We start from the raw sequence: 21,712 nt of genomic DNA on the forward strand, positions 1-21,712 counted from the left end.
TGCTTTCTGCCCAACCTACATGGTCCACATCTCCTTGCACTTGAGCTATACTCTGTGAGAACTGCCACTGAAGAAAAATTCCAGTTACTCACTCGTCTGTTAGCAAGCTTTGTTTTCTGTCCAATAGCCTTCTTAGTAACCTAAGTGCCAAATATGACCTGTGGTAGTCCTGCAATGTTTAAATGTTCTGTTGAGCCTAAGACCTCCCTGATTGATGGGCATGGCAGACTGGCTCATAGTGAATCCTAACAAATTAAAACTTTTGATTGTTATAGTCTGGGAATGCACTTTTTGACCTATCCATGTTCATTATCTGTAGGTCATATTTGTGTCTTTTTTTCAGTCTCTTGGGTGCCTGAATATTGGCTCTGCATCTGAAGCTCCTGAAACTTTTCTCACTGCATATATATGTATATAGTACACAAGTGCTTAGCCCAAGCACGAGAATTATTGGAATCCTCTGATAAGACAAATTTGAACTTCAGCGGGAGCTCTGTGTAGGAAGATGCAGCCTTTGAACAAGTTGACGGCTTTCTCAAAACCTCAGAACCTGGCTCCTCATGAACAAAGTGAGGTCCTGAGAGCAGATGTGTCTTGGCAGCCGGAATCCATCCCAGTCGTGGAGACAGATGACTGTGAAGCCTCTCGTCTAAAGTTCAGACATTTCCAGTATTTGGAAGTGTCTGGGCCTCATGAAGCCCTGAGCCAACTCTGGGAGCTCTGTCTTCAGTGGCTGAGACCAGAAATTCATACAAAGAAGCAGATCCTAGAGCTATTGGTACTGGAACAATTCCTGACAATTCTCCCTGAGGAAGTCAGGACTTGGGTGAATTTGCAACATCCAAAGAACAGCACAGAAGTGGTGAGCCTGATAGAGGATGTGATTGATATGCTTAAGGATGAAGGTGAGAATATAGAAAATTGGAGGTAGAATAGTTGACCCTTCCCATATGAAGAAAAATTATCTTTTAAAAAAAATTTTTTATGGATGCATAGTTGATGTACAGTATTTATGTGTTACAGGTATATAACATAGTGATTCATAATTTTTAAAGGTTATTCTCCATTTATAGTCATAAAATATTGGCTGTATTCCCTGTGTTGTACCATATATCCTTATAGCTTATCTTATACATAATATTTTATACCTCTTAATCCTCTATCTCTTCCCTCTTCCCACTGGTAACCACTAGTTTGTTCTCCTATATCTGTGAATCTGTTTCTTTTTTGTTACATTCACTAGTTCTATTTTTTTGATTCCACATGTAAGTGATATCATAGAGTATTTGTCTTCCTCTATCTGACTTATTTCACTTAGCATAGGAACTTTTTCTGAAGCTAGAAGGTGTCAAGGGCCAGATCCTGAAGAACTTTACTATATTAAGAAGGCTGAACTGAGATCTCACAGATTGAGTAGGGGAGTAAAATAATTTGATTTACCTTTCAAAAATACTGTGTTGCCTTCAGTGTAGAGCAGGCATCAGCAAACTATGACCACAGGCCAAATATTTTTGGAAATAAAGTTTTACTGGAACACAGCCACACCCCATTCATTTACATTTTGTCTACAGCTGCTTTCATACTATGACTAGACTTGATTAGTTATAGCAGAGACTGTATTTCCTGCAAAGCCTAAATAAAATATTTACAATCTGGATCTTTACAGAAAAAGTTTATCAACTTCTGCAGTAAAGGATAGCCCTGAGAGCTCTGAATATAGGAAAACCAATTAGGAAGTATTGTAGTAGATCAAGTGTTAGAGAATGAGGAAGCATTTGGGAAAACAGAGGAGTTTGAACCTAAAGGGTTATACATATTAGGTGTGAATGGGATAAATGTTCTGGCTTGCATGAATGGAGCGTAAGTAACAGTTTTTGTTGGAGAGGAGATTGATATATTAATTATGTGGCATGTTGAATTTGAGGTCTTTGTGGGACAACCACAGTGAATAATCTAATATATAGTTAAAAATATGGCTTTAGTGTTCAGAAGTATAGCAATTTCTGTTGCTGCTGTAACACATTACCATAAACTTTGTTGCTTAAAACAATATGAATGTATAGTCCTACAGGTTTGTAGATCAGTGGGTCTCTCTGGGCTAAAATCAAGAAAGAAAAATATGGAAACTTATAGGTATGAATGGAAGTAGGAAAACTACAAATCCTTAGGAAGAACCAGTATTTAAGAGCTGGCATAGATCTAACTACCAATTATAGAGAATAGAGGAACATGTTAAACTATACCATGGGAATGCCATTACTAAAATCCAATCTGTGGGAAACTGCAAGACAATCCAGCTTCTAAAACAAAATAATTGTAAGGGAGTAGGGAGGGTCTATGGAAGAGGGATTTAGAGATTAAAAGAAACATAAAAGATGTGTAATTGATCATGTGAATGTGTGGACCTTATAAGACATGAGGCAATTGACTGGGTATTTGACTAGGCATTATTGATTAGAGAGAGTGATGATACTGGTATTGGGATTATATTTAGTCCTTAGCCAAAAAGGAAATAAAATGAAGTACTGAGCAAAATAAGAAAACTCAGGGAAGCAAGCTAGAAAGGAGTAATCTAGAAAGCAAGGAACCAGGAAAGATTGGTATCTTGAGCTAAGAAAAAAATCTTCAAGAAGGGAGTGTTCAACAACATTGCAACAAAAAGGTCCTGTTAAGATGAGTATTGAAAATAATTTATTGAAATTGTTGATTAGATCAGTGGTCCAACATGGGTCTCCCTGGGCTAAAATCAAGACATCAGCAGGAATTCATTTCTTTCCGGGCCTCATGCTCCCTTTCCCCCATCTTCAAAGCTGGCAGTGGTGAGCCAAGTCCTTTTCACACTGCCATCTCTCTGACACTCCATTCTGTTGTCATGGTGTGTGCTGGCATACATGCACATGCTCACACTCACTCTTTCACTCTCTCTGTCTCACTGACCACAGCTGGGAATAGTTCTCCACTTTTCAAGATTAATGTAATTTAAGACCACCCAGATAATCCAGGATGATTTTTTTTTAATTTTTATTTTTTTGGCTGTGTCGGGTCTTTGTTGCTGCACGTGGGCTTTCTGTAGTTGCAGCGAGCAGGGGCTACTCTTCGTTGCAGTGCTCGGGCTTCTCACTGTGGTGGCTTCTCTTGTTGCGGAGCACAGACTCTAGGTGTGTGGCCTGCGGTAGTTGCAGCACGTGGGCTGAGTAGTTGTGGCTTGCGGGCCCTAGAGTGCACGGGCTTCAGTAGTTGTTGCGCGCGGGCTTAGGTGCTCCGCGGCATGTGGGATATTCCCAGACCAGGGATCAAACCCGTGTCCCATGCATTGACATGTGGATTCTTAACCACTGCACCACCAGGGAAGTCCCCAGGATGATTTCTTCATCTCAAGGATCTTTAACTTTAATATTGTTGAGTCCCTTTTTTTTTGGCCGTGCCATGAGGCTTGTGGGGTCTTAGTTCCCTGACCAGAGATTGAACCCCGGCCCTGGCAATGAAAATGCTGAGTCCTAACCACTGGACCTCCAGGGAATTCCCTTGCTGAGTCCCTTTTGCCATGTATCCACGGATTAGGGCATGGACATTTCAGGGGGCTATTCTGCCTATCACATGGTCAAAAAAATATGAAGTATGAGGTGGGAATGTGATAATCATTATAGACTATTCTTGAGAAGTTTGGGAAGAAAATGAGAGGTTTCAGGGTAATACAGGATTGAGAAAGGCTTTTGTTTTCTTTTAATGTGCCATGGATCCCTGAAGAACCCACTTAAAGGGTTTGCCCATATTTTACCTACCTTAGACCTCTCAGGGCTGAAGTGGCTACCTGGCTAGCATTTGTCAGAAACATTTAATGAAAAATGTGTTAGCCACTGCTACCTGGGACAGAAAATAAACAGTTGGGACAAACATAGACTAAACAAAAAGATGGGAGGAAAGGTGCTTTAGAGAGTAAGGGATTTGAAAGCTCCTACATATTCTTAGAGATCTAGAAGGCTGGGTACATGTTCAGAAAGACCTGAGAATTCCCTGATTCTCACCTCTGGCTGGTCTTCAGGCTCTGCTCGAGCAAGAAATGAAGACTAAGGCAGGGTGAAAACTGTCTGGCTAAGTATTGAAGGCATTTCCTGATGCAGACAGCCCATCTGCAAAGGTTAGGAAATGATTTTTGTTTTTCTGGTTTCAAGCATTTAAGGAAATCTCTGGAATCGCTAGCTAACCACTAAGTTAAGGAAACAGACTTAAGTGGGCACACACGACAAAGAATATAGACTTTATAAATTCAAAAAAAGGTTGAAAACATCAACAACATTGATAAAAGTTTAGCTACAATGACCAAGCAAAAAAGAGAGAAGACCAAAATAAGGAATAAAGGTAGGGATATTACTACTGACCTTGCATAAATCAAAAAGATTATAAGAGAATACTGTGAAAACTTAGATGAAATAGAAAAACTCCCAAACTACCAAAATTGACTCAACTCATCTGTAACAACAAAAGAGACTGAATCAGTAATTTAAAAAATTGCAACAAAGTAAACCCAAGGACAACATGGCTTCACTGGTGAATTCTACCAAACATTAAAACAATAATTAACACCAAACTTTCTCAGACTCTTCTAAAGAATAGAAAAGGCAAGAATACTTCCTAACCTATTCTATGTTGGGAGTTTTAATATGATGCCAAAGCCAGAGAGAGACATCACAAGAAAAGAAAACTAGTGAACCAAACCCAGCAGCATATTAAGAGGATTATACACCATGATCATGTGGGATTTATCCCAGAAATACAAGGATGGTTCAAATGTGAAAATCAACATTATACACCATACCAATACAATGAAGGGGAAAATCACATGATCATCTCAATTGATGCAGAAAAAGCATTTGACAAATTTGTATATGAATGTTCATAGCATTATTCATAATAACCAAAAAAATGGAAGCAATCCAAAAGTTCATCAACTGATGAATGGATAAACAAATTGATATTCATACAGTGGAGTATTATTCAGCCATTAAGAGGAACAAAGAACTAACACATGCTACAACATGGATGAACCTTCAAAATATGCTAATTTAAAGAAGTCAGACAAAAAAGGTCACATACCATATGACTGAATTTACAGGGAATGCCCAGAATAGGCAAATCCAAAGAGACAGCATGGAGGGAAGGGGAATGGTAGGTGACTCCTTAATGGTATGGGGTTACTTTTGGGGGTAATGAATATGTTCTGGAATTAGATAGTGGTGACAGTTGCACAACACTGTGAATGTACTAAAAACCATGAATTGTGTACTTTAGAATGGTTAATATGGTGAATTTTTTGCTATGTGAATTTTACCTCAATTTTTTAAAAAGGTAAGGTAAAAGAGATTACTGGATCAAGCTAAGATTGGATGTTAGATGTAAAGGATCAGTGTTCAAGGAATTTGAAGTCTGAAAAGAGTAAATCTGCAAGTGATTTACCCTAAAATCCAAGCTGTGTAGAAAAGAAAGTGACTTCACAAGAGGGATGATAGACTGGGAGAAAATTAAAGAAGCAATGTACTATGGTGGAACCTTGATGAAAGGATAGGAAAGCTGAAAGGATAGGAAAATATAGTTAGGGCTTGATTCTTTCAAGTTTGTTCTCAGAGTAGAACAATCTGAAGTATATAAGGACCCCAGTATGAAAAAGGAAGTAGCTTGATTGCTGATGGTTGTTAGAAATAAGGTTGTCAAGGGTCTTCAGGCTGGGTTGTTGAAAAGATTATGATTTGGTGTGGAAAGCAACAATTTTAGCTAAGTAAAGTTTTTACTGACCTAGTACAATTACTTATTTAATGTCTGTCGTTCACGTCAGACTATAGGCTCCCTGAGGGCAGGCATTTGTATGCCTCACACATGGGAGGTACTCAGTAAATACGGGCTGAATAAATGAATTTGCAATAGCTTAGTGTATTACAACATCAAGAAGGCCCTAGCTAAATGACATGAACCACTATGAAAAAATTTTTGTGTGAGCTTAGGAAAATCTTTATGAGGAAATGGGAATGGAGAAGTATGAATAAATCAAAACAACTACCAAGACCATAGTACTGGAGGATGAGAAGAGGTGGCTTTGATGGTGGCCAAGATCCATTTTAGATTAGAAGGGAGAAAGAATATTTTATAAAGAGCTAGGGAATGTATAGGAATTTTTCTTTGAATGGCATGAGAGTTTCAGAGAACACAACTGTAAAAGTTCAGGAAGGAAGTCAGCAGGAAAGAAGAGTTATGGGAAGGAAACAATACTCAGAGCAATAAAAAAGGGATGGCTGATTGAAGGCTTTTGCATCTTTTCAAGATATCTCGCATATTTCCAAGAATGACAAGAATAAGAAACAATGTGATATTCTACTATGTATAAAATAGATAATTAATAAGAACCTACTGTATAGCACAGGGAACTCTACTCAGTGGTGACTTAAATGGGAAGGAAATCCAAAAAAGAGGGGATATATGTATATGTATAGCTGATTCACTTTGCTGTACAGCAGAAACTAACACAACATTGTAAAGTAACTATACTCCAATAAAAATTAATTTAAAAAATAAAAAAATAAATCATATAAAAAAAAAGAACGTGGTATTGACTGTCCTAGGGGTTATGGGACTGAGCAAACTGAGGTTTCACAAAGTGTTATAGGCCTGAATAAAGTTAACAGACTATAATCTTGTGGCAGTATTCAAATGGCATGTTGCTGAGAAATTTGGATTTTTTTTTCAAATCCTGCCTCTATTTATAAAGCGTAAATATTTCCTGCATTGTTTCTATTTTTTCTTATTTCACCCTGAATCATTGAAAACTTCTTCACAGACCAGTATTGGCCCATAGTCTGGCATTTGAGGATTAGTGGTGTAATTAATGAATCTTGGAGAAACATTAGGAAGTAGCCCTTGGGTATACGTCTCACCAAAGGGCTGGAGAAGAGAATTGGTTGCTGCTCAGATTTTTATGTCCTGGAAGAGTCAGTAGTCCAAGGTGACCAGACTGCCTAAGTCTGTGTATAGTATACACAGAGCGACTTAGAGGAAAAGAATCTTTGAGTAGATTAATCCCCAATGTCTTTGAGAAAGTGATTGGTTGGGTAAAATATTCTTAGCTCCCAGTAGAATTACAGCCTGTGGTGGCTAAGCCTTAGTTAGGATTTAGTTTTGACAAGATTAAAGTTTTCTTTTTGGATCTGCTATAACCACAGATGAGGCATCAAAATATTATTTTGGCCTTCTCTCTGATCAAGTAGTTCTTGACCCCTGGTAGAATATGCAAGTCACTTTTAGAGCTTTTTAAAAATATAAGATCTGGGCCCCACTCCTGGAGATTTTGGTTGCTGGTAGAGCCTGACATTATTAAATTTCAAACTTCTGAAGTAGCATGTTAAATGTACTATAATTATTAAGAGTTTCTCCAAGGAAAAACTTGTCTCCCTAATGTTTTCCTTCATCTTCCTCAGGTATAACCTGCAAGGATTCTGCCCTACTCCAGAAGGGGCGCATCAAGAAAGAAAAAATGGAAGCTGACTCACTAACAGGCAAACCCCAGGTAAATTAGGATTCCACTCTATTGTAATGTTCTGCTTTTTCTTTTTAGGTCTGTGAACTTTTGCCAAACATAGTTCCATCTAAGAACATGACTATTTTAGTTGATGATACGCTGGACATTGGACCTATTTTAGTTGATGATACACTTTTTGGAAAATATTTAATTTTTGTGTATTCTCTGTGTATCTATACCCTTGAGATTGTAGATGATAATTGAAGGTATAGACATAGGGCCTACCCAGGGAATGTTAGAATTAAAAGTGAAGGAAGCCAAGGGCAGAATCCTGAGCAATGAGCAGAAGAAACCTCAAAGGATACTTGAAATGAAAGGACCAAAGTGGTAGAGGAAAACCAGGAAAATATGATGTCACTGTGAAAGCAAGGAATGACCATATTTCAAGGAGAAATCCTTTAAAAGTTCAGAAAAGTGCAGCCTGAGTAGTGTCTCTTCTCTTAACATCATGGAGATACAAGCATGCATGGGAATAGAAGCCAGGTTGCAGAGGGTTGAGGAAAGAGGAAAAGTGAGGAAATAGGCAAAACACATGTAGACAACTTATTCACAAAGACTGGCTCTGAGGTAGAGGAAGGATTTGTGTGTTTCAGTGTGATTGAAGGTAACTATAAGGACAAGGCTGAGAATGCTGGACAGAAAAGTGCAACAGCTGATGGGATGAAGGCCCTTATAACCAGTATTTATGCAGTGCCTAACATTTCTAAGGGCTGGGAATATGACAGTAAATGAAACAAAATGTCTGCCTTTGTGGAGATTACATACTACTAGAAGTAGACAAACACAAGCAAATAAGATAATTGCAAATGGTAATAATTATTAGGGAGAAAATAAAGAAACAGACTGATTAGGAAGATGGCTACTTTATTGGGTAATCAGGAAAGGCCTATCTGACAAAGTGACATTGGGCTCTGAGACCTGAAGGATGAGGCATTAGCCGACAGCATTTCTCAGTTAGAGATGCTCCCTGTTCTGCTAGGAGAGCCTACATTTTCATTATAAATTTCCCTCAAATCTGCCTTAAACTCTTCCTGTTCTGAACTCTTTCTGTGTAAATTATTTGTACTCTATAGTAATTTTTTGTTCCACAGTTATTCCAGCCGGTTTTTCTCCTCAGTTAAAATGCAAGCTAATCTAGAGTTAGGACAGCCCTTCATTTTCCTTTCGCAGCCCTCAAAGAGTACCAAGTTGATAGGCCCCTAAGATAACTTGATTTTTATCACTTAGAACTCCAAACATTGTCCTATCAATTTTTTTTTGTATATTGTTGCCACCTACCCTGTTCTTTCCAAATTCATTTCTCCTCTAGTAATATTTTTGAGACCTTTGATTAAAAAGGAACTTAATGTTTTAGGAACCAGTGACATTCAAAGATGTGGTTGTGGAATTCAGCGAGGAAGAGTGGGGGCAACTGGACCCTGCCGTAAAGAACCTGTACAGGGATGTGATGCTGGAGAACTATAGGAACCTGAATTCATTGCATAAAGGTGGCATCTGCGTATTTACCTAATCTGCCCTTTAGTAGTCTCTTCATCTACTGTTAAAAACTACTGTTGAAGTGGTTGAGAGCATTTGGGTTTCAGTTTAGGTTTCCTAATAACTTCTGGGCACAATAGCAGATTTTCTTGCTGTATGTGATTGAAAGTCTTTTCTGATGTAGAGCTAGAAATACACAGGTCCACTGGCCTTATCTTTTAGCAGCTCTTAGACTACTACTTTGGGATGGGATTCTCTTCCCTATAAAAATGTCTGAAATGTGTTTGTTTGTATGTTTTCCTTTTCCCCATGTACAGAGCATCTACTTTCCAAAGCAGTTGAGACCTCCAGGTTGGAGAGTAAGGAAAAAAGTTGGATAATGGAGCAAGAAATTCTAAGAACAACTGTTTTTGGTAAGCAACAAGTAGATCTGAGGCATTTGTAAGAAGCTTCTGTTCATTAAATACACAGATAATGTACAACCCAGGGTTTGAGTTGTTGGTTGGGAGGTGACAGCAAACCAGCTAAACTTTGAAGAAGAAAAGTCATTGCTTTTTGTTCACAGATTCCTTTTCTTATATGGACAGGCAAAAAAGTGGTGTGGGTTAGGAACACAGACTCTTTTATTTTTTTTTAATTGAAGTATAGTTGGTTTACAATGTTGTGTTAGTTTCTGGTGTACAGCAAAGTGATTCAGTTATGCATATATATGTGTGTGTGTGTGTGTCTGTATATATTCTTTTTCATATTCTTTTCCATTATGGCTTATTATAAGATATTGAATATGGCTGCCTGTGCTATACAGTAGGCCCTTGTTAGTTAACCATTCTATATATAATAGTTTGCATTTGCTAATCCCAAACTCCCAATCCATCCCTCCCCTCCCCCTTCCCCCTTGGCAACAACAAGTCTGTTCTCTATGTCTGTGAGTCTGTTTCTGTTTCGTAGATAAGTTCATTTGTGTCATATTTTAGATTCCACATATAAGTGATACTATATGATATTTGTCTTTTTTTTCTGATTTACTTAGTGTGATAATCTCTAGGTCCATCCACGTTGCTGCAACTGGCATTATTTCATTCTTTTTAGAGCTGAGTAATATTCCATTGTATATATGTACCACATCTTTACCATTCATCCGTCAATGGACATTTAGGTTGTTTCCATGTCTTGGCTATTGTAAATAGTGCTGCCATGAACATTGGGGTGCATGTATCTTTTCGAATTATAGTTTTGTGTGGATATATGCCCAGGAGTGGGATTGCTGGATCATATGGCCACTCTATTTTTAGTTTTTTAAGGAACCTCCAAACTGTTCTCCATAGTGGCTGCACCAGTTTACATTCCCACCAACAGTGTAGGAGGAGGAACACAGATCCTTAACACAGGCAGAGTTGCCTGGGGCAGCCTCCCTGCTAAGTTTCCTCTTCTGTAACGTAACAGTGTTCACCTCCACATTACTGTGAAGATTAAATGAGTTGATACGTGTAGCACACTTAGAACAGCGTCTGGCATGTGGTGTTATATAAGCAAATGTTAGCCAACCTAACATTAAATCGTATTCTCTCTTTTAAAGAAAAGGAACTGCTTTATACTAGGGTGACTCCAGTAATCTTCCGTTTTTCCTTCTTTTACCGTAGACCTCCTTAACTTGTGCCTTCCTACCTTCATCGTAATCTCTTTATTCTTATTAACATTTTGTTTGTGAGAGATTAGAAATTGTTGTGTGCTTAATATAAATTTTAGTAAAGTATGAAGAGGAATATAACTCACCCTGTTACCTCACTACCCAGAGCTATGCAGTATTAACATCGTGGTTTGTTTTCTTAAGCCATTTTCTTTGTGATGATGTGTGCCTATGGCTTGTAAATATTTTTCTCCAAAACTGGGATCATCGAGAATGTGTCATTATGTATTCTGCTCTTCTCACCTCATGTGATATCATGAACAAATACCCATTTAATTAGTCTATGAAAATGTGTTTTCTAATTTGCATATGACAGCCCCTCACATACATGTATAATAATTAACCATTCCCCACCCCAGCTGTTGGACATTTAGTTTGTTGCCAGGTTTTCAGGCATATATGATTCCTTTCACAGGATTCCTTCTTAGAAAAGGAACTTCATCATCAAAGGGTATAATATATTAACTGTCTTGTTACATTAGCTTATACTGTCTATAGAAGAACTCTGTTGTCTACTTCCAACTCATACTCACTAATAATGAGAGTGTTACTATTACTTTAGTTATTATATCTCTATTATCACCCGAGCAAACACTGGGTATTATTTACCTGAAATCTTTATTAATTTGTTAGGCAATTGACTCCATTTCTTCTTTCATAAGGTAAATCCTCTCCCTGATTATCTTTTCAACCCCATTTCTCCCTGCTTTTTTTAACTTATATTTTCACTATTTCTGCCTCATTCTCCCATTAGCTTTTTAACATTTTCAGGTCATTATTAATTTTTTAACTTTCTCTCTCAACCCTACACCCTCTTCTAATACTCTGTTTCTCACCTCTTTTTGTGTGTGTGTGTGTGTGTGTGTGTGTGTGTGTGTGGTACACGGGCCTGTCACGTTGTGGCCTCTCACGTTGCGGAACACAGGCTCCGGACATGCAGGCTCAGTGGCCATGGCTCACGGGCCCAGCTGCTCCGCGGCATGTGGGATCTTCCCGGACCAGGGCACGAACCCATGTCCCCTGCATCGGCAGGTGGACTCTCAACCACTGCGCCACCAAGGAAGCCCTGTTTCTCACCTCTTTATAGCCAGACTTCTCTGGGTGTTTTATACTTGCTTTTCTCTTTTCCTCACCTTTTATTCCTCAACCCGTTCCTGTTGAGCTCTTACCCGAAATACTAATCTTAAACAGTTCTTGTTCAAGTCACTCATGACTTTATTGGAGCGAGCTTCAGGGGACACTTTTTAATTCCTTATCTCATTTGACTTCTCAACAGCAAGTGACACTGTTAACTGCTGCTCGTTCTGAAAACACTTCTAGGTTCCTGTAATACTCCTGAGTTTCTTCTTCTCTTTCTGGCTAGTCTGTCTCTGTCTACTGCAGACCTGTCCTTCTCTACCTATCTAATACATTTCAGTTTTTCAACATTTGATCTCATCCTGTCTTCTCTTTTGACTCTGTATTTTCTTCCATCTACAACTGCAGCTTCAATTATCACACATTTATAGCAGCTTACAAGTTCATATCCCCAGCTCAGGCTTCAGCTCTGAACTAAAATTTATATACACATGACATTTCTCTTGGATGTCTCAAAGATGCCTTAAATTTCATAAAACCCAAGTGATTTTTTTCCTTTCCAGTATTCTACCATTGTTCCCTAGCTGGATGAGCTGCCATCCATCCAGTTATACAAGTATAGTTCAAGTATTATCCTTGACAGCCTCTTTTCCTTCACCTCTCTAATACTTGTTTTTTATCCTAAATATCTCTTAAATGTCTCTACTTCTCTATCTGCAATGCCACTACTGTAGTCCATGTCCTGTCATCTCTCACCTGAACTATCACCATAGCCTCTTGTCTTAATACAAGATCTTGGCTTCCCTCTTAGCTCTGTCTCCCCTCCACAACTCCAGTGTTTGAACCACACTGCAGTCGTGGAGATCATGGTTTATCATGTACTTGCTGAAACCTCTGTACTGAATTCAGTTTTGCTTACTTCACAACACACTTGTCCCTACCTACTTCTCCAACTTCATCTCACAGTACATCCTTTTTGCACTCAAACCACACTGATGTACTCTCAGTCAGCCAGCATCAAATATGTATTAGCATCTACTGTGCCCTGTGCACTCTGATAGGTGTTGGGGTTCAGCAGAGAAAAAACACTTCCATAGGGAACATATTTCTGTTGTCCCTTGAGTGTGGCTTACCCTCTCCCATCACAGGACCTCTGTGCATGTTGTTTCTTTACTTAATGCTCTTCCTCCTATCTTTGCCTAGTTGACTCCTATTCCTTCACATCTCAGATAGGTCCATATCTCCTCAGGGAAGCCTTTCTTAACTAGGTTTTTTCTATTATGTACTCCCATAGCACCATATTCTTTTCCTCTTACCACTTATCACAAGTATACTCTACATGTGTCTCTGTGAGTCTTTGTCTCACCCTAGGCTTTGTGTTCCTTGAGGGAAGGCAACATGTCTCTTTCTGCCTACATTTATATCTGTGCCTTTTGCACATATGTAGGAACCAAAGAAACAGATAGATAGATGGATATATACTGGATTATGAGAAAAGTAAAAATTATTTGTTTTGGTCATCTGTGATTCAGTAAATGGTTCTTTTATGTCTGTTATCAAGATTTTAGAGTTTTTTAATTAGTATATTACAAGCTTATGTTAAATTCTCACTATTGACCATATTTGTGGCAAATAAGATGTGTCTGAAGACATTTTTAAAAACTATTTTATTCATGGAGCCTGCCATATTTTTTATGTTATCATGTATCTCCCCCATTGTTTTATATCTGTTAATTTTATACATAAGAATTTTTCCATTCCAAAACTAAGGAACATTTTTTCATTTTATTCTGACTCCATCTACTTCATTATTTAAATATAATATACCTTAATCAATCTGGAATTTACTTCAGTAAATGTCATTTATTTTACCAGTTAATGGATTTTGGTGGATTAATGATGGCCACAAAATCTTTGTCACTCCCTCCATTGAAGTGTAGATGTTGTTTTCCCTCCCCTTGACTCTGAGCTGGCACTAGATTCTTTGATCAATAAAATGTAGCAGAAGTGACTCTGTGCCAGTTCCAGGTCTAGCCTGTAATAGGACTTGCAGCTTCCGCTTCTTTTTCCTGGAATTCAGCAGCCACTAGTTCTAGTACCCTGATATCACTATGCTTATGAGAAGCCCAACTTGGCCACATGGGACATGTATAGACACACACACAAATACACACATGCATCATGTATTTTTTTTTAAGATTTCCACATTTTTTTAAATTGAAGTACAGTTGATTTACAATGTCATGTTAGTTTCAGGTGTACAGCAAAGTGATTCCATATATATATATATATGGACTATATATATATGTATATATATATATATTCTTTTCCCTTAATGGTTATTATAAAATACTGAGTGCAGTTCCCTGTGCTATACAGTAGGTCCTTGTTGGTTATCTATTTTATATATAGTCGTGTGTATATATTAATCTCAAACTCCTAATTTATCCCTCCCCCCTTCCCCTTTGGTAACCATAAGTTTGTTTTCTATGTCAGTAGGTCTATTTCTATTTTGTATTTAAGTTCATTTGTATCATTTTTTTTTAGATTCCACATATGAGTGACATCATGATATTTGTCCTTTTCTTTCTGACTCATTTCATTTAGTATGATAATCTCTAGTCCATCCATGTTGCTACAAATGGCATTATTTCATTCTTTTTTATAGCTGAGTAATATTCCATTGTATATATGTACCACATCTTTTTTATCCATTCCTCTGTTGATGGACACTTAGGTTGCTTCCACATCTTGGCTATTGTAAATTGTGCTGCAGTGAACATTGAGGTGCGTGTATCTTTTTGAATTATGGTTTTGTGTGGATATATGCCCAGGAGTGGGATTGCAGGATCATATGGTAGTTCTATTTTTAGTTTTTTAAGGAAACCTCCATAGTGGCTGTACCAATTTACATTCCCACCAACAATGTAGGATGGTTCCTTTTTTTATTATTTGTAGAATTTTTGATGATGGCCATTCTAACCAGTGTTAAGGTGACACCTCACTGTAGTATTGATTTGCATTGCTCTAAAAATTAGGGATGTTGAGCATCTTTTCATGTGCCTTTTGGGCATCTGTATGTCTTTTTTGGAGAAATGTCTACTTAGATCTTCTGCCCATTTTTTGATTGGGTTGTTTGTTTTTTTGATATTGAGATATATGAGCTGTCTATATATTTTGAAAATTAATCCCTTATCAGTTGCATCATTTGCAAATATTTTTTCCCATTCTGTAGGTTGTCTTTTTGTTTTGTTTATGGTTTCCTTTGCTGTGTAAAAGCTTTTAAGTTTAATTAGGTCCCATTTATTTATTTTTGTTTTTATTTTCATTACTCTAGGAGATGGATCCAAAAAGATATTGCTGCATTTTGTGTCAGAGTGTTCTGCCTATGTTTTTATCGGAGTTTTATAGTATCTGGTTTTACATTTAGGTTTTTAATCCATTTTGAGTTTATTTTTGTATATGGGGTTAGAGAATGTTCTAATTTCATTCTTTTACACGTAACCTGTCCATTTTTCCTGGCACCACTTATTGAAGAGACTGTCTTTTCTCCATTGTATATTCTTGCCTCCTTTATGGTAGATTAATTGACTGTAGGTGCATGGGTTTATTTCTGGGCTTTCTATCCTGTTTCACTGATCTGTATTTGTTTTTGTGCCAGTACCATACTGTTGTGATCACTGTAGCTTTGTAGTATAGTTTGAAATCAGGGAGCCTGGTTCCTCCAGCTCCATTTTTCTTTCTCAAGATTGCTTCAGCTATTCTCAAGATTGCTTCAGCTATTCTCAAGATTGTCTTTTATGTTTCCATAGGAATTAAAAAATTTTTTGTTCTACTGTGAAAAATGCCATTTTCACAGTATGTATATAGTAGTGTGTATATATTAATCTCAAACTCCTAATTTATCCCTTTCCCCTTCTCCTTTGGTAACCATAAGTTTGTTTGTATAATGCCAGTTACACAAAATGTAATTTGATAGAGATTGCATTGAATCTGTAGATTGCCTTAGGTAGTATAGTCATTTTGGCAATATTGATTCTTCCAATCTAAGAACATGGTATATCCTTCCATCTGTTTGTGTCATCTTCGATTTCTTTCATCATCATCTTATAGTTTTCAGAGTACAGGTTTTTTGCCTCCTTAGGTAGGTTTACTCTTAGGTATTTTATTCTTTTTGATGTGATGGTAAATGGGATTGTTTCCTTAATTTTTCTTTCTGATCTTTTGTTGTTAGTGTATAGAAATGCTACAGATTTCTATGTATTAATTTTGTATCCTGCAACTCTACTGAATTCATTGATGAGCTCTAGTAGTTTTCTGGTAGCGTCTTTAGGATTTTCTACACACGTGTGTGTGTGTGTGTATATATATGTATATATATATATATATATTTTTTTTTTTTTTTTTTTTTTGCGGTACGCAGGCCTCTCACTGTTGTGGCCTCTCCCGTTGCAGAGCACAGGCTCCGGATGCGCAGGCTCAGCAGCCATGGTTCACGGGCCCAGCCGCTCCACGGCATATGGGATCTTCCCAGACTAGGTCACGAAGCCGTGTCCCCTGCATTGGCAGGTGGACTCTCAACCACTGCGCCACCAGGGAAGCCCCACACATGTATATTTTTAAGGCTCACCAAATGTTTTAGATCTAGAATAAGAATCAGTGATCCAAGTTTACTAGAGACAGTATAAGGTAAATTTGGATAGAGAATATAAAGCCAGATTTTGAAGAGTTTAACTAACTAGGTGATTTGAGAAGTTGGGAGAAATTGTTAGGCCAAAGAAAGGCAGAGGTGGTTTGGCATGGGCTGGTCTCCAGGAGAGAAGTAGGCAGAGACCCAGAATTAGGATTATAGGCTAAGGTTTAAAGTGTTTATTTTGTTTTAGGTTAGAGACAGGAACAAAGTCTTATAGATAAAGCACAGTTTATGAGTTCGGAATTAGTGGTCAGGAATAAGCCAGTGATTTGAAATCTATTAGAGCAAAAAGAGAACAGATCATTGGTTAATATTATGTGTAAAGATAAACAATGGTATTAACACTAAAATCAACAGATTCTTAGGCCTATTACCATAATTATTTCATATTTACCTGAAGGTTTTAACTAATGAAAGAAAAATAAATGAAACAAATGAGAAAATTAATAGAAAAGAGAAAAAGCTATTTGTGTATGATAACTTTCTCCTTAGAAAATCCAAGAGACTCAGTATCAAAATGATTATATCTGTTTAGAATTTCGTTAAGGTGGCCAGATATAAAATAAAAATTTTAGCAGCTTTTCTACATATTAGAACCAAGTGACTTGAAAATACATGAGAGTGATTTTAAAAATAGAAGTAAGGAAGTTGCATGAAAAATGAGTTGTACAAATATGAGGAGAACATAGATTTACTTAGGGAAATACAACTAGGAATTTTGCTATTTAATAAATACTAGAACAAAATTACTGTTTTGGTCATCTATTATTTCTAACAAATTACCCTAAAACGTAGTGACTTAAAACAATTATTTTATTAATTCTCACAATTTCATGAGTTGACTTAGGAATGCTTACATTCCATATGTTGTTCGCTGAGGATGCAGTGTTCTGGGAGCTTGACTGGGATGGAATGGCCAAGATGACTTGACCATTCCAACTATGATCACATAGATGGAAGTTGATGCTAGCTGTCACTGGGAACTTAGCTAGTCCTGTGGACCACAACACCTATACATGGCCTCTACTGAGGCAGGGACTTCTCATAGCATGGCAACAGGGTTCTGAGAGGGAACATCCTGAGAGGAATTGAAAACTGTGGGTCTTTTAAAGACTAGGCCCAGGGACTTCCCTGGTGGTGCAGTGGTTAAGAATACACCTGCCGGGCCTCCCTGGTGGCGCAGTGGTTGAGAGTCCGCCTGCCGATGCAGGGGATACGGGTTCGTGCCCCGGTCTGGGAGGATCCCATATGCCGCGGAGCGGCTGGGCCCGTGAGCCATGGCCGCTGAGCCTGCGCATCCGGAGCCTGTGCTCCGCAACGGGAGAGGCCACAACAGTGAGAGGCCCGCGTACCGCAAAAAAAAAAAAAAAAAAAAAAAAAAAAAAGAATACACCTGCCAATGCAAGGGACACAGGTTCGATCCCTGATCTGGGAAGATCCCACATGCCGCGGAGCAACTAAGCCCTGCACTTTAGAGCCCGCGAGCCACAACGACTGAGCCCATGCACAACAACTACTGAAGCCCACGTGCCTAGAGCCCATGCTCTGCAACAAGAGAAGCCACCTCAACGAGAAGCCCACGCACCACAATGAAGAGTAGCCCCCACTCACTGCAACTAGAAAAAGCACAGTGACAAAGACCCAACGCAGCCAAAAATAAATTAATTAATCAAAAAAAATATTAAAAAAAAAATAAAGTCTAGGCCCAGAAATAGCCTAGTATCACTTCTATCACATTGTGTTGGCCAAGCAGTCGCAGGATCAGCCCAGATTCCAGGGGAAGAAAAATAGACTCCACTTCTCTATGAGGAGAGTATCAGAGAAAGTGCCATAATTCTGATCTGCTATAGTCTGTCCTCTGGCCACAAATTAACTTTATTTTTCTCCCTTGTTAATTACATTTACTGTCTCCTAAGATGTCATTTCATTATGGCATCAATCTTGAAGTCCAGGAACTCATCCTCTAAATTAAGTCCAGGTTTGGAAGAGGTTCCTCTCTCTCTGAAAACCTGTAAGTTAAAGGGACAAGTTATCTGCCCCCACACATCCAATATACACTGGTGAGGTAGAGACAGGAAAGCTACAATCGATATTTCCATTATATTCCTAGGCTTCATCCTAGGAGATTCTGATTTAATTGTCTAGTTTCCAGTGTGGGTATTTTACAGACAAATAATGATTTCTCGTAGAGATTAGACTAAAGAAGGCTGAATTGATATATACTTGACAGAGCTGGATGTATCAGTGAGAGCTGCTTTGAGGTAAAAGTCATTTCATAAAGTAAAGTAATAGTACCTAAGAACAGATTAGATATGAGAGATAAAGAGCAATGGTTATCAAGTTCTCTTCATGAACTCTAGTGTAAATGTTAGAAGGCCAGTGACTCACTGAACGAAAATGAGGACATTGAGGGAAGTTCTTTCCACATGGAAGATGATAGTCTCTCATTTGTTGAGTTTTGGAAGAGAGTAGGGATGGTCAAGTAGAGGTGTTCTAGTGACTGTGTGAAACTGCAAAGCTGAAGGTCTTGCTTGGCTACCAATAAAGTATAGAAGATAAAATAGTTAGATATATCTGATGTTATGTGGAAAAGGAGAAAGAAGGGAAGTCAGTTAAATTTAATTTTTTTAAATGCTAGAATATATAGTATACTGGGTATATTTATATAGAAACTAAGTGAAAAAGGAATTTGAGAAGGAAACTGGAACTTTATCAAATGAAATAGAGAAACTGAAGGCAGGTGAAAACAGAAGAACCCAACCTGAATCAGAATAGGTAAAGTTTTGAGTTCTAGGAAACACATAGAAGTGTCTGAGCACTGTTAGAATCGGGAGTGATTATTTTGAGCCCAGGATAAGACTGGTTTCCCTGCTATCATATATTACAGTTCTTTCTGCCTCTGTTAAATGCAGGGAATAATTGCTCTGTATGGAAAATAGGGGCACTGTGATTGCAAGTTTGCTTTTAGCTGTTAAGCTATGGGGCCTATAAATTTAGGCATGATCCTGAAGAAATGATTAAATTGGTATTTTTGAAGGGCTATTATGTGGAACACCTTGGGGTAAAAGAGACAGGATGCTAGAGAAAGGAAGATTAGGTATAACTTTCACAGCCTAGTTATGAACCAGTGATGGCTTGAACTGTGATATGCCATGCCATCCCAGTTCATATGCTGATATTTTACCTAAGTTCTGTGTATTCTCCTTAGTATTCTTGAATAGCTCTCATACTTTATGATCTCCTGATCCTTTTAAAAATACTTTTATCCCATTTATTTCTTCTGTAATCCTTGTTTTCTAACCTTGCCTAACATTTCCATTCTGTATTTAAAGACCCATAAAATATGCATATACCCTTATATGGCTTAGCATCCCTTTCCTAATTAAGCAGTTTCCCTTCTTCTAGTTCATGGAATTTTTAATTTATTTTTAGACAGAGAGATAATTTCAGAAAATCAGGATTTAGTTCCAAAGCAGAGAATTTCTGGAGGAGAATCATCCCATGCAGTGATTATGACAAGACTGACTGAAAGTGGACATCCTCCTTTAGATGCCTGGAAAAGTGATGATTGGTTATATAAGAACCAGGAACACTGGGACATAAATTGGCCACAAGAAGCTTTCGTTCATAATGCAGTCTACACTGAGGAGGGAGACTTTGAATATAGTGAAAATAAGGAAAGTTTTGATGTTAAGTCAGTTAACTCAACTTTTGACACACAACAGGGAGTTCCTATGAGAAAGGGTTCCCCAAAGTGTGATCAGCTTAAAACTAACTTCGAATTTAATTTAGACTCAGTAGGTAAGCAACATTCAGAATATAACGGATGTGGGAATGCCTTGAACTTGAATACAGATACTCAGCACCCAAAAAGTCATGCCACAGTCAATTCCTATGAATGTTATCAATGTGGGAAGGCCTTCAGCCGCAGTTCGTCTCTTGTTCGACATCAGATCATTCACACAGGAGAGAAACCCTATAAATGCAATGAATGTGGAAGATTCTTCAACCGACGTACAAACCTTACTAAGCATCAAAAAATTCACACTGAAGCAAAGGCCTCCGAAGGCAATAAATATGTAAAACTCCTCAGTCAGCCTGAAGACAGTAATAAAAATCCAAGACTCTGTTCTGCAAATAATCCTTATGAATGTGTTAACTGTGGAAAATCCTTCACCCGGAGCTCCTCACTTATTCGACATCAAGTGATTCATACAGGAGAGAAACCATTCAAATGTAAGGAATGTGAGAAAACCTTCAACAGGAGTTCAAACCTGATTAAACACCAAAAACTTCATACTTGAGAGAAGTCCTATGACAGGAAGAATGTGGGATTATCTTCAGTCAGAACTCATTCAAAGTCCATGAATTTATTCTGGAAGGAATCCTGTGAATATAGTAAATGAAAGAAAATTTTTGTCGGAGATTATTCTTTAATTGATATGACTGAATTAATATGGAGATAAATCTGTTATTGGATAGAAATCTAAGGGAGCTTTTCCAGGCTTCAAATAAGGGTTCAGAGTTAAACATATAAACATGATAGTGTTTGTCATTATTCTGATATCCATTACCATCATCTTTCCCTAGTTCATAAATGGAAGCTATGGAATACTTATATTCACCTGATCTATTGATGAAGTAGATATTAGGGAGGAGCCAAGCAATACCCTTGGAGTTGACATCTAATAAAACTCAAACTTTCAGTCCTTATAAGAAGGCCACAAGAAACCAGGAACTCACAAGAATATATCCATAGAAGGACACTTCTAAGGACTGACTCTGAATTAATGGCGAAGACCACAGTGACAGCCAATTACTTCACACCTAGTAATATCCTTAGGTGTCCTGGTGTGGAGTGGAGACTGGAATTGGAAGAGGGTTTTCAACTGCAATGGTGGGTGGATGTGTTGTTAATCTACACGTATTCTCAATATCTGCATTTGTTGAAGTACTGTTTGGGATCTAGGCTTGAGAGACATCCATAGCCTTGGGCTGTCATTTATCCCAAACATTAAAAGTTGAACAGAGTGTCCTAATACTCTGTGTACCAGAACTGCCTCTTTTTTCTGTAAGCTACATCAGGATCCCAAAGGGTTCTTGAGACAAGATGTTTATCTTAATTTGCCCCCAAAGATTCATACTGGAGACATTCCCAATGAATGTTGATGGTGACTTTTGTCAGAGTTCATACGTTATCCAAAAGCAGAAAACA

The 21,712-nt window shown here is 38.0% G+C and overlaps 1 protein-coding gene across 2 annotated transcripts; it reads left to right on the forward strand.

Annotated features, from left to right (window-relative positions):
- Positions 1-505: 505 nt before the first annotated feature.
- Positions 506-20,801, forward strand: ZNF215 (zinc finger protein 215; the record flags this gene model as incomplete). Of its 2 annotated transcripts, none has more annotated exons than XM_079708037.1 (5): positions 506-905; positions 7,464-7,552; positions 8,919-9,051; positions 9,358-9,453; positions 19,930-20,801. In XM_079708037.1, 5 exons carry the CDS (start codon positions 506-508, stop codon positions 20,799-20,801), a joined length of 1,590 nt encoding a protein of 529 aa, XP_079564163.1. The 2 variants fall into 2 exon arrangements, with proteins under 2 accessions (XP_079564163.1, XP_079564164.1); XM_079708038.1 differs by having other exon boundaries at positions 19,963-20,801.
- Between the last annotated feature and the right edge of the window lie 911 nt (positions 20,802-21,712).

The sequence above is a fragment of the Hyperoodon ampullatus genome (assembly GCF_949752795.1).
Source record: "Hyperoodon ampullatus genome assembly, chromosome: 7".
In the NCBI taxonomy this organism is placed as follows: domain Eukaryota; kingdom Metazoa; phylum Chordata; class Mammalia; order Artiodactyla; family Ziphiidae; genus Hyperoodon; species Hyperoodon ampullatus.